The sequence below is a fragment of the Sinocyclocheilus anshuiensis genome, unplaced genomic scaffold (assembly GCF_001515605.1).
Source record: "Sinocyclocheilus anshuiensis isolate Anshui unplaced genomic scaffold, SAMN03320099.WGS_v1.1 scaffold718, whole genome shotgun sequence".
Classification (NCBI taxonomy): Eukaryota; Metazoa; Chordata; class Actinopteri; order Cypriniformes; family Cyprinidae; genus Sinocyclocheilus; species Sinocyclocheilus anshuiensis.
In genome coordinates this window covers 1,267,221-1,279,788 of record NW_015546102.1, presented here as the reverse complement: position 1 = coordinate 1,279,788, position 12,568 = coordinate 1,267,221, and the positions used below count along the sequence as shown (strand labels likewise).

Here is a 12,568-nt window from a genome sequence, read left to right as displayed (position 1 = left end):
TATGTGTATACTTTGTGTGTGTGTGTGTGTGTGCATTTCTAAGGGAAAGAGAGTATGTGCTTTCCGTACATAATAATAAAACGTAATTTTGTGGCAAAACATTAAAATAATTTGTTTTATCTTGTTGTTCAGTATATTTATTTGCTCAGTCAGTGTAGTGTCATTGTGGGTTTTGGTTCTTTTGTTGTTGTTAGTTATAAGGACCTTTAAAATAACTGAAATAATTTGGCGAAGTGATATGGACATGTAATGCAGTCAAGTCCTGCCTGGAACTACTTTAGCCGTGCGTTTCCCTGCAAATAATTTCACACCTTAGAATGTTTGTCAACCAGATTCAAGCATTCAACAGCCCCATAGTATAAACCTAACTTGACACTTGACTTGCATAAGACTGTGTTGATATTACTCTAAACCAAAACATGAGTAAATGTTTCATACAGGACCAGCGAGATATGTTTTATTTCTGTAGTGGGACGAGATTTTCAGCATGATGGCAGTAACACAGAATGCAGTAGATCAGCAAAACATATTCAGAGTCTCTACAGCACAGACAAAGAGTGAAGAACACAGAGCTGTGCTGAATGGCTGTGGATGTTATTATTATGCTGCCTATATCACAGATAGTCTCTCTGCCTCACTCTCTTTCTCTCTCACTGTATTCAGGCTGTGTAATGAATGACGGCAATGTTACATTAGCATGTCACTGTCCCTCTTTTGGTCTCATGGACAAGTTGGTGACAGGCCCACCATGACACAGACAAGAGAAAGAAATTCAACAATAGAGAAAAACGGAATAGATGGTTCCAGAGATTTACAAAGCTTTGATGCTTTTTATGATCTTTGCTATGCAGCATAATACACTACTAAAATTATACACCATTATTCTTATTTACTGAAATACCAAAGCAACAGTAAATTGTGATATACAGTATGTGTTTCATATATTTAATTTAATATTTAATAATAAAAAAATCAGTACAAGTATAACATTTTAATGCTTTCAAGAGTTTTTATTTCTTAGTGTTAGCCACTGCCAATATAAATAAAATATAAAATTGCAATTAGACATATAAAATATAAAATTAAATTATTCTAGTTCTGCAGTTAAAAATGGAATCATTGATGCAAAATTTATTTGTCAGCATTTTTATATTAGGCGATATTAGTTTTGTTGAACTATCAAATTGGTTAGACCTTTATGCCCGGGGAAAAACGAAACAAAACAAAACAAAACAATAAATTAAAATAAAATAAAATAATATGAAACAACATTGTTTTTTTAAATAATACATGAAATTAAATTCATGAAAAATTTATTTATTTAAAAATTAACAATAGAAATTGCTTTTAGCCAATAATATTTATATCAGTGCATCCCTGTTAGTAATTAAGGCATAAGGCCAACATTATGGTTGCAATGGTAATTTTTTGTTAGGATTTATCATAAAACTTGCCTAAAATTGAATGTAAATTGTCTTTCAAATGCATGAAAAATCAACTCTGATCTTTTTTAGAAGGTGTACCTCTATCGTTTTACTTTATATTCTCTCCAGGCGTGTGTGAAGCACCAGTAAAGTGTGTGATGTAGTGAGGTGCATTAGATGCTTGTTGGCTGACGGCATGAGTCTGTTTGGAGATCTCAAGTCTCAGGTTACCGCATTGACTGCATCTGGAGAGGCTCCAGGGCCCAGTGCTGGCTGCCAGTGCCAGTCCAGGAAGGCAAACTTTCATCATCCTTGTCAGGGCCATCACAAGCGCCTTGTTTGACCATACATCTTCCTAATTGTGACAGAATACTTCAACATCATTAATTAAACATGCTTTCATTTAAGACGCTCACAGGGAGTTGAGGCCACGCAGGGAGGGGGCTGGGCAGTACCACTGTATGAAAATAAAGCAGTGCCGGGGCGGCTTGTTTGCATTTGCTGCTTTTCCTTTCTTTTTTGTTTTGACTGGCTGGCTTTGTGGTTGTGTCTCTCTCTAGTTTTTATGGGATGGTGGTTGTGTTAGTGTAAACGCCAAATGACAAAATGAAGTGGTTTCTAAGAGGCTTTCACAGTAAGACCGTAGTATCAGAAGGTTCCTCTGTCATCCGTAAATTACAGTGTATCTTGTGTGTGTGTGTGTGTGTGTGTGCATTCGTTCCGGTGCTATTAATACAATGTAATGTCACTGATAGGGCCTCCTCCATTCACAGATTAATTATAGATGAGTAGAGAGAGGTGGGATTTGTCTTCTGTCACCGTTCAATTAAAACATGCCAGAGAAGGACGATTACTTCATCTCTGGCTTTATATTGTCATGCTAGCCACAGCACAGTAATATTCTAATTTATAAACAAATAAACTTCTCCTCACTGACTCACCTGGTATGTGTGGTTAGATCCTCTAGTCTAGTGTCTAGTAGAAGGAAGTAAATTAATTGGCTTAGTAAAATAATGAATTTACACAACCTGAATTTAGTCAAAGGTTTGGAGTAAGATTTTTTTTTTCTTTTGAAAGAAATTAATACTTAGCAAAGATGCAAAAAGCAAGAGATTTTAAACATGCAGATTGCTCATTTTTGGATGCATTTTAACTTTGAAGCTGACTACATTGTTGCTTTCTTGTGAATACAAAAATCAATGTCCTTCAATGCCCAGAGGTTTCTTTTAAAAGATACTTTTTTGGATCATACTTAAAAAACAAAACAAAACAAAAAAACAAGGTAAAATATAAAAATGCAATCACTGCAAAAAATACAGACTGTGAATTTAAATAAAAGTTCAATTTAAAAATGTGGGGTCAGTAAGAATGCATTACATTGATCAAAAGTGACAATAAAATCATGTATGTGTTAAAAAAGATTTCAAATGCTGTTCTTTTGAACTTCCTATGCATCAAATAATCCTAAAAAAAAAAGTATTTTTTTTAAATATTTTTTTCCACAAAATATATTAAACAGCACATGTTTTTTGATGTTAATAATATTAAGAAAAGTTTCTTTAGCACCAAATCAGCATATTAGAATGATTTCTGAAGGCTGCCCCAAATTCACAGAAATAAATTACATTTTAAAATGTAATAGACAATAATAGAATAAATAGAAAAGCCTTTTTAAATTGTAATAATATTTCACAATATTACCATTTTTACCAACCCCAGACTTTTCAGTGGTGGTGTATGTCCAAATATATATTTGCAGTAACCAATTTATAAATTCACTGCTTTATCAAGGCACTGCTGTGTATTAATATGTAGTCATGAAAGACTATACAGTACTGAAAATTTTCAAGATATTGTAAATTTTGATTTAAAAAGGGGGAATAAATCCAGATTTTTGTACTTCTGTCATCATTATGATATAACAGCCTCTTTGGAATGAACTTTGGACACTGCAATAAAGTCAATCAATTTTAATTGTCATCTGTTCAGTGACATTTATTGTCTTATTTAATTGATAATTAAGATGAAATTTAAGTTACAAACTATGCGAGAATATAATGAACAGGTGTGTGCAATATCTTGCATATTAGATTTTTTTTTTTTTACTTTGCAAGCTGTTTTGAACACATTTTCTAAAAAAAAAGAGAACTGCCCCCATTAAAATAGTTATTTCTGGTCATCTTAGCCTAACAGTGGCCTTTGGTACATTTTTACAATGTAGAGACATACCTTATTGCTTATTTAATGCATTTGTTTTAATGGTAGCTTGACTTTTAAAAACGCTGAACATTGTGGAAAAAAATGTTCACATGTTCTACTCCAAGTCGGTTTTGAGAGAACTAAAGAGCCACGAGTCTGCTGTGTGCCATATGTCTGTCTTTCTGATACAAAATCAGACCAAATCCTCCTGTCTCAACAGTAATCCATTCCACTCTTTGACTTCCAACTTAATTCCCTGAAGTTGATACCAGCCTTGGTTTAGACACTGAAAAGATAAACCCCCCTGACTAAACCTAGCTCGAAGCCCCTGACTGCATTAGTGCCTTGTTTCACCTAAACGAAAGACTTTTTTATTGCTCCAAAGGAGGATTACAAGACTCTGCAACCTCGTGATCGAGCATACATTTTAAAAAGATTACAATTTAACAAACATGAGGAAGATGTGAGTTTTTCTGGGGATTATCACGGGGGATACCAGACCCGCTTGGCCTTGTTGTAGAAGTGAAGAGAGTGAAATTAGGTCTTGCTATCAGGTGCGTGGGTTCTAGATTGGCAAATCAGCTGTGAAAAGTGAAATGCTCAGGAAAGCGACTGCTGGGAGGGTGAAATTAAGACTTGTCTGAGCAGAAGTCACATCTGAAAAGCCTCCAAAAGTGAAATGGTCCATTAGAGACCATTCTAAAAACTGTGCCGTTCATGAAGCTAAATAGCACACGCACAAAAAAAAAAAAAGAAGAAGGAAGAGGTGAGAGAGAAAACAAGAAAGAGAAAGATAGGGTAAAATGGGTTAACATGTAACATCCCCCTCCCACACACACACACACACCTTTAATTTTCTTCTTGACATTCAATTTCATCTGAACACATTAATTGAATGCTTATGCTCATATAAATGTTGACATGTCATCAGAAAATGAACATTTGTATTGATTATTGAGGTTAAAGGATCTCATTTTTTCACAGTAGTAATGTGATTTTTTATTTAATATTTATATTTTAGTTGGAAACAGACATTTATTTGTTTGTTGGCCTTTGGAGCCTCAGAAATATGCAGAAGGCCACCATGGCATGTTGTTGTTATTGTGATTATAGTTCCCCACCCCCAATTATTTCAAACATCTATGTTATTATTATTATCTTGCAAATGAAAGGAATTCATTAGGATATCAAGTAAAGATCATGTTCAATGAAGATATTTTGTAAATGTCCTACCATAAATATATCAAAACTTTTTGATTAGTAATATGCGTTGCTAAGAACTTAATTTGGACACCTTTTTTTCGCACCCTCAGATTCCAGATTTTCAAATAGTTGTATCTCAGCCAAATATTGTCCTATCCTAACAAACCATACATCAATGGAATGCTTTTTATTCATGTTTCAGATTATGTATAAATCTCATTTTCAAAATATTGACCCTTATGACTGGTTTTGTGGTCCAGGGTCACATATGTTATTTATTACTGTGACATCCTTTTTTCTTTTTTGTTATTGTTCATCCAAATTAACTGCAAAATAAGAGGCATACGATGATTTTAGAAATTATTTAAATAATAGAAATAATATAATATTTAATTTAGTATTTTACACACTCAAAGACCAATTTTAAAGGGGTCATATGATGCGATTTCAATTTTTCCTTTCTCTTTGGAGTGTTACAAGCTCTTGGTGCATAAAGAAGATCTGTAAAGTTGCAAAGACTAAAGTCTCAAATCCAAAGAGATATTCTTTATAAAAGTTCAGAGTCAGCCACACCTACCTAAAACGGCTCGTTCTAACACGCCCCCACATATATGCCTCACTATGTGGGAAGATTTGCATAACGCCGCCCAAATGTTCACGCAAAGAAAGAAGGCGTAACTTTTAGTCTCACTGTAGTTTTGTTGACGCTGCAGCCGTGTCATGAAGACGCTGTGTGATTCGTTGTGAAAATAATGTTCTTTTTAGCAGCATCATATGACCCCTTTAATAACATTTGCGGGTCATTTTATGCCAGTAATGGGGCTGCAACAACTATAATAGCAAATGTTTATCTATTTTCCCCCTAATGATATGATGGATGATGATACATTATTATTTTACACGTTAAACTAAAATGTTACAATTTACAGGGAAATATTACTATATCAGTCAAAACACATTGTTTTTAAAGAGGTCGTCTTACCCCATCTTCCCCTACAGACAGAGACAGAAGGAAGAAACCAAAGAAAGACAGAAAGAGAGAATGATCTGCTCCTCAGCTATTGATATACACTTGTGTTTTTTATTCGCTGTGAAATAGTTGGGTGGGCAGACAGTTGAGACGAGCCTGAAATTGGACAGTCAGAGTTTTTTGAAAACAGAGCAAGGCTTGAAGTCATCGTCAAAGAGTAGAAGCGAGGAGTTTAGGATGACGGTGTTACGAAAATCACTTTGCGAAACACACTTTGCACACGTGCACCAAAGGATGCGCTAAAGAAGCAGGATGTTCGCTGTACTGCTGGGAGTCTCTAGAGAAATCTGACCTCACCGGTGTCCCTCAACCCATGCCCTCAACTCTTGACCTCTAGAGGCCTCTGACAGCCCCTGGCATTTGCAGTGGGAGTGAGCTGACTGGAAGAGGCTGGGCTGATTGGGTTCGGGGTTGTAGAAACTGATTGCAGCATGCTGGTTGCCTTACCCTCTGCTGTCATCTTCAGAATGATGTCACAGGAACATTTGCATTGCGTCTACTGCGGTAGACATTGATTGTTTTTGCAGGTTTACATATGTAATAAGCCATATGTGTTACAGTTATATCAGCAGCTTTTAACTGGTGGTGGGCTCTTCTGTCTCTTCTGTTTGGGTTGGAGAACACAAAGGGAAAAAATAACGCTTAATGCAAATAATAAAAAAAGAACTATAACTAATCATATAACACCATATAGTTGGAATAGCGGAATAAAATGACTCTAACTATTAAAAGGGGAGGAAAGCTCTTCCTGTATCTTTTGTTTGGAGTGTTACAACCTGTATTTACACAGATTGGTATAGTAATTGGTCTCTTGGTAATAATTTAGTTTTTTTTTCCCACCAAGGGACATTTATTTGATCAAAAATACAGTAAAAACATTAATATTGTGAAATATTATAAATGTCTTTACTGTCACTTTTGATAAATTTAATGCATCTTTGCTAAATACAGATATTAATTTCTTTAAAATAACATATTTACTGAACCCAGATTTTTGAAATGTAAATATTTTTATCGAACATTTTTACTATAATAAGCAATACTGATATGTTTGGATACTACTTGACATCCACTGTAATTGTAACCAAAACAAATCGTTGCTTTATATAGTGAGTATTGGTTTTATTTGCATTAACATTTATCTCTTCTGTTATCGCTGTGGATCTTCTACAGAAATGTATGGCTGCTTGTTTGTCAAATTCTTAGTAAATCTGGATTTGTGTGCTCTTTGTTACTGGTAGAATGGCTGCTGCGGGTGCTGTCTGCCGTCAGTCTGCCTTCACTGAACAGAACAGAAGGAGAGACATCTAGTGGCACACGAAGGAACAACAGTTTATAATGTTCTAATAACACTGCACAAACAGACAAAACTCCTTTGAGAGTCCTTATATAATCTTCTTTTCCTTCATAGTGTTGTAATAACCAACCCCACACAGAATCTTAAACATCCTCTACAATTTGCATGTTTGTTTCCTGCTAATTTGATAATACTTTCTGCTACCAGTAAGAGAGTGGTACTCTTAGCTCTGTTTAACACATTTTACTAAATCATTTTTACCCTATTTTACATTTAAATCAGGTGAACAGGGTGTTTGAACAGTACATGTATATCAGAGCAGCATCGGAGCTAAACTTTGCAGTAAGGTAGATGTTTAAAGCACCTCTGTAACACAGTCAATATAAACAGTGATATATATGTACAGTCCTAAAATCAAAGAGCAGAGTTTCGTGGAATATAAACTTAATCTATATATTAACTTAAGTTGAAAAAAGGAAAGTTTCCAGAGATCCTGACAGTTGAACGACTATGAAAATAATCAGTGGATAGAGAGCAGATAAGGAAAAAACAAGCATTTCTCTGACATTTCTACAGTATATCTTAGTAATTGTTTAGTTTAATGTTTTAAATAATAATTTTATGCTTTTACTCTTTAGTGGGTAAATATCACAAGATCAAGAACTAAAAATGAGTAGATATAATACTTTATTGTAAATTATCGTGCAAATCAATGAAATTATGGTTTTATGATCTCATACCCTGCCAAGATCAGTGTATAGTTCCACATTTTTATCACAAAGAAGAGAGCAATTAAAATTAAGGTCATATATTACTTCTCAAGCTATGTAACGTCTCATAAGGAGACAATGTGATGTTATTATGTTAATTTTATTACAGACATTTACTTTAACTTGACTTTTATGGAGGTCACTCAAATGATAAATTATATATATATATATATATATATATATATGCTTCTCATTTTTAAGTGTCATATTGAGACATTGCAGTTCTTAGCTTAACTAATATTAGAAATATTATTCCGAGTATGCAGTTAAACAGAAATGACCTACTACATAGTCAAAGACAGCATAATATGTCTGAAAACTTTCAGGATTTCCAGTTGAACCTACAAAATTACTCAAGTGTTTATTCTCTCTTCCTTTCTTGACAGTACTCAGTATCCGTGGAGCTCAGGAGGAGGAGCCACCAGACGCTCAACTCATGCGATTGGACAACATGCTGCTAGCCGAGGGTGTTTCCGGACCTGAGAAAGGAGGCGGTTCGGCTGCAGCTGCGGCCGCAGCTGCTGCGGCAGGCGGCGGCGGGTCCGATAACTCAGTCGAACACTCAGACTACCGGGCCAAGCTGTCCCAGATCCGTCAGATCTACCATACAGAACTGGAGAAGTATGAGCAGGTGAGCAAACAGTGTTTGGTCTCCAGAAAAGACTCCTAGATCTGACCTCTGTAAACTAAAATGTTTTGAAACAAAATGTTGTAGGCCTAGCACACCAAAAAGTCCTCAGGATAGGATATTTGAGCAGCTCCTGTAGTTATGTTTACATGCACAGAGATTGATGCATGTGTCGCCCCTCTGTGCATGTTCAGGCTTGTAATGAGTTCACCACCCATGTGATGAACCTGCTGAGGGAGCAGTCTCGCACTCGGCCCATCTCCCCTAAAGAGATCGAGCGCATGGTGGGCATCATCCATCGCAAGTTCAGCTCCATCCAGATGCAGCTCAAACAGAGCACCTGCGAGGCGGTCATGATCCTGCGCTCCCGCTTCCTAGATGCCAGGTCTGTATAAGAGTATGTGTATCTAATACTACATCTAATATGTCTCTATCTAATTTCATAGTAAACATTAAGTAAAAAGACAAATTAGTAAAATATCAGACCACCCAATGCACCAAAAATTTAACCAAGATTATTTTTTTAGTAAAGTTTCCAAATACAGTATATACACTATGGTTCAAATGTTTGGGGTCTGTAAGATTTGATGTTTTTGAAAGAAATCTGTTAAAGACTTTTATCTGATCAAAAATACAGCAAAAACAGTAACACTGTGAAATATTATTAACATTTAAAATAACATCTGTCTTAATATATTGAAAAAGTAATTTATTCCTATGGTGTCAAAGCTTCAGCCATTATTCTTCAGTGTCACATGATCCTTCAGAAATTATTCTTATATGCTGATTTGGTTCTCAAGAAACATTATTATCCATGTTGAAACAGTTGTGCTGCTTAATATTTTTGTGGAAACCTTCACCTTTTTTGTGTGTGGGGGTGGGGGGGTTCTTTGATAAATAGAAAATTCAATGAAATGGCATTTATTTGAAATAGAAAAATTTATTTATTGTCACTTGATCAATTTAATGTGTTCTTGCTGAATAAAAGAAAGAAAGAAAACAAATATAACGATTGAATGGTATGTATTATATGTTCGAAATCCAACAATGATTTTATGAAATGTTTTGATTAAAAAGAGTGCCAATTAGTTTGATATTTTAATGGAATTCTGTTATATTCATACATTTTTAAGTGTGAATGAAATGTCCAAACATTATTTGGAACTGTATTTACACAGCAGGTTCAAATGTGAAGGACTTCATGAACACCGTAGCTCCTGGCTTTGCTTTTTCCCTTTCTCACTCTCTCGTTCTCATTCTCATTTTCTCTCTTTCTCTCTGTTCTGTCATTTTCCATTAGACGAAAAAGAAGAAACTTTAATAAGCAGGCCACAGAGATCCTGAATGAATACTTCTACTCCCACCTCAGCAACCCGTACCCCAGCGAGGAGGCCAAGGAGGAGCTGGGAAAGAAATGCTCCATTACAGTCTCACAGGTGAGACACACCAACCTTTACCCCATACAGTGACGCAGAATACATATGAATGCTTAGAAATTAGTGGTCCAGAGACACTAAACAGCTCTCAAATAACCTTGAGGTTGAAATGAATTTATGTTCTTTCTGATTTATTCATTCATTCTTGTCTTCTCAGGTATCCAACTGGTTTGGAAACAAGAGGATCAGATACAAGAAAAATATTGGAAAATTCCAAGAAGAAGCCAACATGTACGCCGCCAAAACCGCCGCGACCGCAACCAACGTCTCCACCCACGGCAGCCAAGCCAACTCACCTTCCACACCAAATTCGGCCGGTGAGCATTGCAATAAATCAACACACAAACAACAGATGTGTTTGTTTTTCACTGGTCTTTAGTAAGTTTTAGAATATAGCCCTGCTAGTGGCGCAGAAGCAGCCAATTTAATGTCATCAACTGGCAAATAAGTACTTCACCATGGTAATGTTTTGAATATTCAACAATTGCCTGCCTTTAATGTCCTCCTTTTACTGTAGCATTCCCATAATACCTCTCTTTATGACATCCAAATCTGCCTCTTCTTTATCTACATCAGCATCTTGGCCTGCAGCATAGCTCTTATAAGACTTTCTCTTTCCACAACCAATAATTCAGCTTTTACTCACCAGTGCTCTGCTTTTATTTAATATTGACTTAAATAGTTGTTTGACTCAAATTATATTTTGTTTTATCTGGTGTGAATGCACCTAAGCTATTAACCGGCTTGGTTGCTGTTGTCTGGTTGACCTCCTGGATGTCATTATGATGAGATGGTCAAGCCTTTTGTCATATAGCCTTGAAGTGATTAGAGGTCCTTGTACATTTGATTAGTGCCCTGCGGCTTTTAAAGCGGAAATTAACTTAAGCCCTGCTCTCTCTTAAGCATCTAGGGAGTTCTCCTCCATTAAAAGACAAATAGCATTCTTTGATTCCTTCTGTGACTGAATTAGCACATCCTGAATGACTTGGCTGTGGCAGTGTAACTGTACTGTCCATCTTAGATGTCACTGTAGAATTAATAAAAGTCTGTTTTGGGCCTTCTTCACCCATTGTTATTCCTGAAACACTTAATTAAATTAACTAATAGCTATTGTAGCTGCTTTGTTTGGAAGTGACTTCAATGTGAGCTATGCTTCATACATTGCTACACTATTGACAATGAACCTATTTGGCCCGCAAACTTTCACCTAATGTGACCGCACCTTTAGCTTATCACTAAAAAAAGTGAAGTCACTTCCAAACAAAGCAGCTTTCTGTGTGACCAACCCGATGCGAAATCTACATAGGGAAATTTTTCGTTCTCAAGAACGCATTAATTCCTATTGAAATGACAAAGTTTTACCTACTCAAAATTTGCTGAAAAACAGTAAATGTTTCTGCATCTTAAGACTTAATGTGTATATTTGTGGCATTTAGCTACAATATAACTCTCCCTACTAAAACAAAACAGCTTAAACTTACCTAGGGCAGTTAGCTAGCCATCCAGCCTTGACAAGATGGTCAGACAGGTCTGTTTTGATGGTTTTAGAGGGATTTGAGAACTGGCCAACCAGCTAAAGCCCAGCATGTCCAGGCTGAAAAAAAACTGCTTTGAAGAGTAAACAACCTTAGGCAGGTCAGCAGGGCTGTTCCTAAACCTATCGAACTGCCTTGCTGTCTACTTTCTATATAGACAGTATTCTAACTGAAAAGGGACTGATTTATTATGCTCTGTAGCATTAAAAAAGTATAGTGCTTCTCATGTGAAGCACACTGGAGACTAGAATGGACAATTTATTTAGGTCTGGGTGATAAATAAATACATATTTATTGAAAAAAAAAATGAATTCACAATTTCGATAATAAACTTTTGAGTAATTCTCCATATTTAGCCTACATCTAGATGTTCAGTTGTGTGTCGAAACTCAATCTGCTAAAATAAAAGTTTGGTTTAACTTGAAGAAATTATGACAGTAATATATTACTAGTCTACAGTAAAATGTATGTCTCTAAGTAATAATAATAATATTTTTGAAGGAATATCACACAACCATGATATTTTTTCATCCATGTTTTATTTCACAGTATACAAAGTTTGTTGTCCAGCACTTTATTTGACAAAAAAATAAAAATGCAATGTTTTGTTGTAAATGATTTGCTATATTTTCAGTTGGTTACCTTTTAAAATGTATTGATTGACAGTTTTCATAGGGCCCTCAATTAAAAGTTAAATTTACTTGTGAACAAACACATGATATTTGCATTCTGATAAACATGTGGAATGCATTTCGTTCCCCATTAATGGTTTGGAATTAATTTTGTGATAAATATTGATATAAAATGATATTGAAAAAATATATTTCTGGCCATATTTCTGGCTAGTCCTAAATTGATTCCAATAGATTTTGGCATTGGCATGCTGCTAAACTAACAGAACAGTCCTATAATAGGCATAAATATACCTAGCAAACAGAAATATTAGGTACTTTTGGATTGAATCAATGAACTATAACGTCTCAGGTTACTTATGTAACCATGGTTCCCTGAGTAGGGAACGAGACACTGCGTCCTCTAGGGGTCGC

The 12,568-nt window shown here is 35.4% G+C and overlaps 1 protein-coding gene across 2 annotated transcripts in view; it reads left to right on the top strand.

The window, feature by feature from the left end:
* The window catches only part of pbx1a (pre-B-cell leukemia homeobox 1a), an 83,439-nt gene that overhangs the window by 63,263 nt on the left and 7,608 nt on the right, over positions 1-12,568 (top strand). For both annotated transcript variants that reach the window (XM_016502245.1, XM_016502246.1), the window contains exons 3-6: positions 8,310-8,554; positions 8,746-8,936; positions 9,852-9,987; positions 10,145-10,304. In XM_016502245.1, the coding sequence (XP_016357731.1) occupies positions 8,310-8,554; positions 8,746-8,936; positions 9,852-9,987; positions 10,145-10,304 (732 nt within the window). The remainder of the gene's footprint in view (positions 1-8,309; positions 8,555-8,745; positions 8,937-9,851; positions 9,988-10,144; positions 10,305-12,568) is intronic.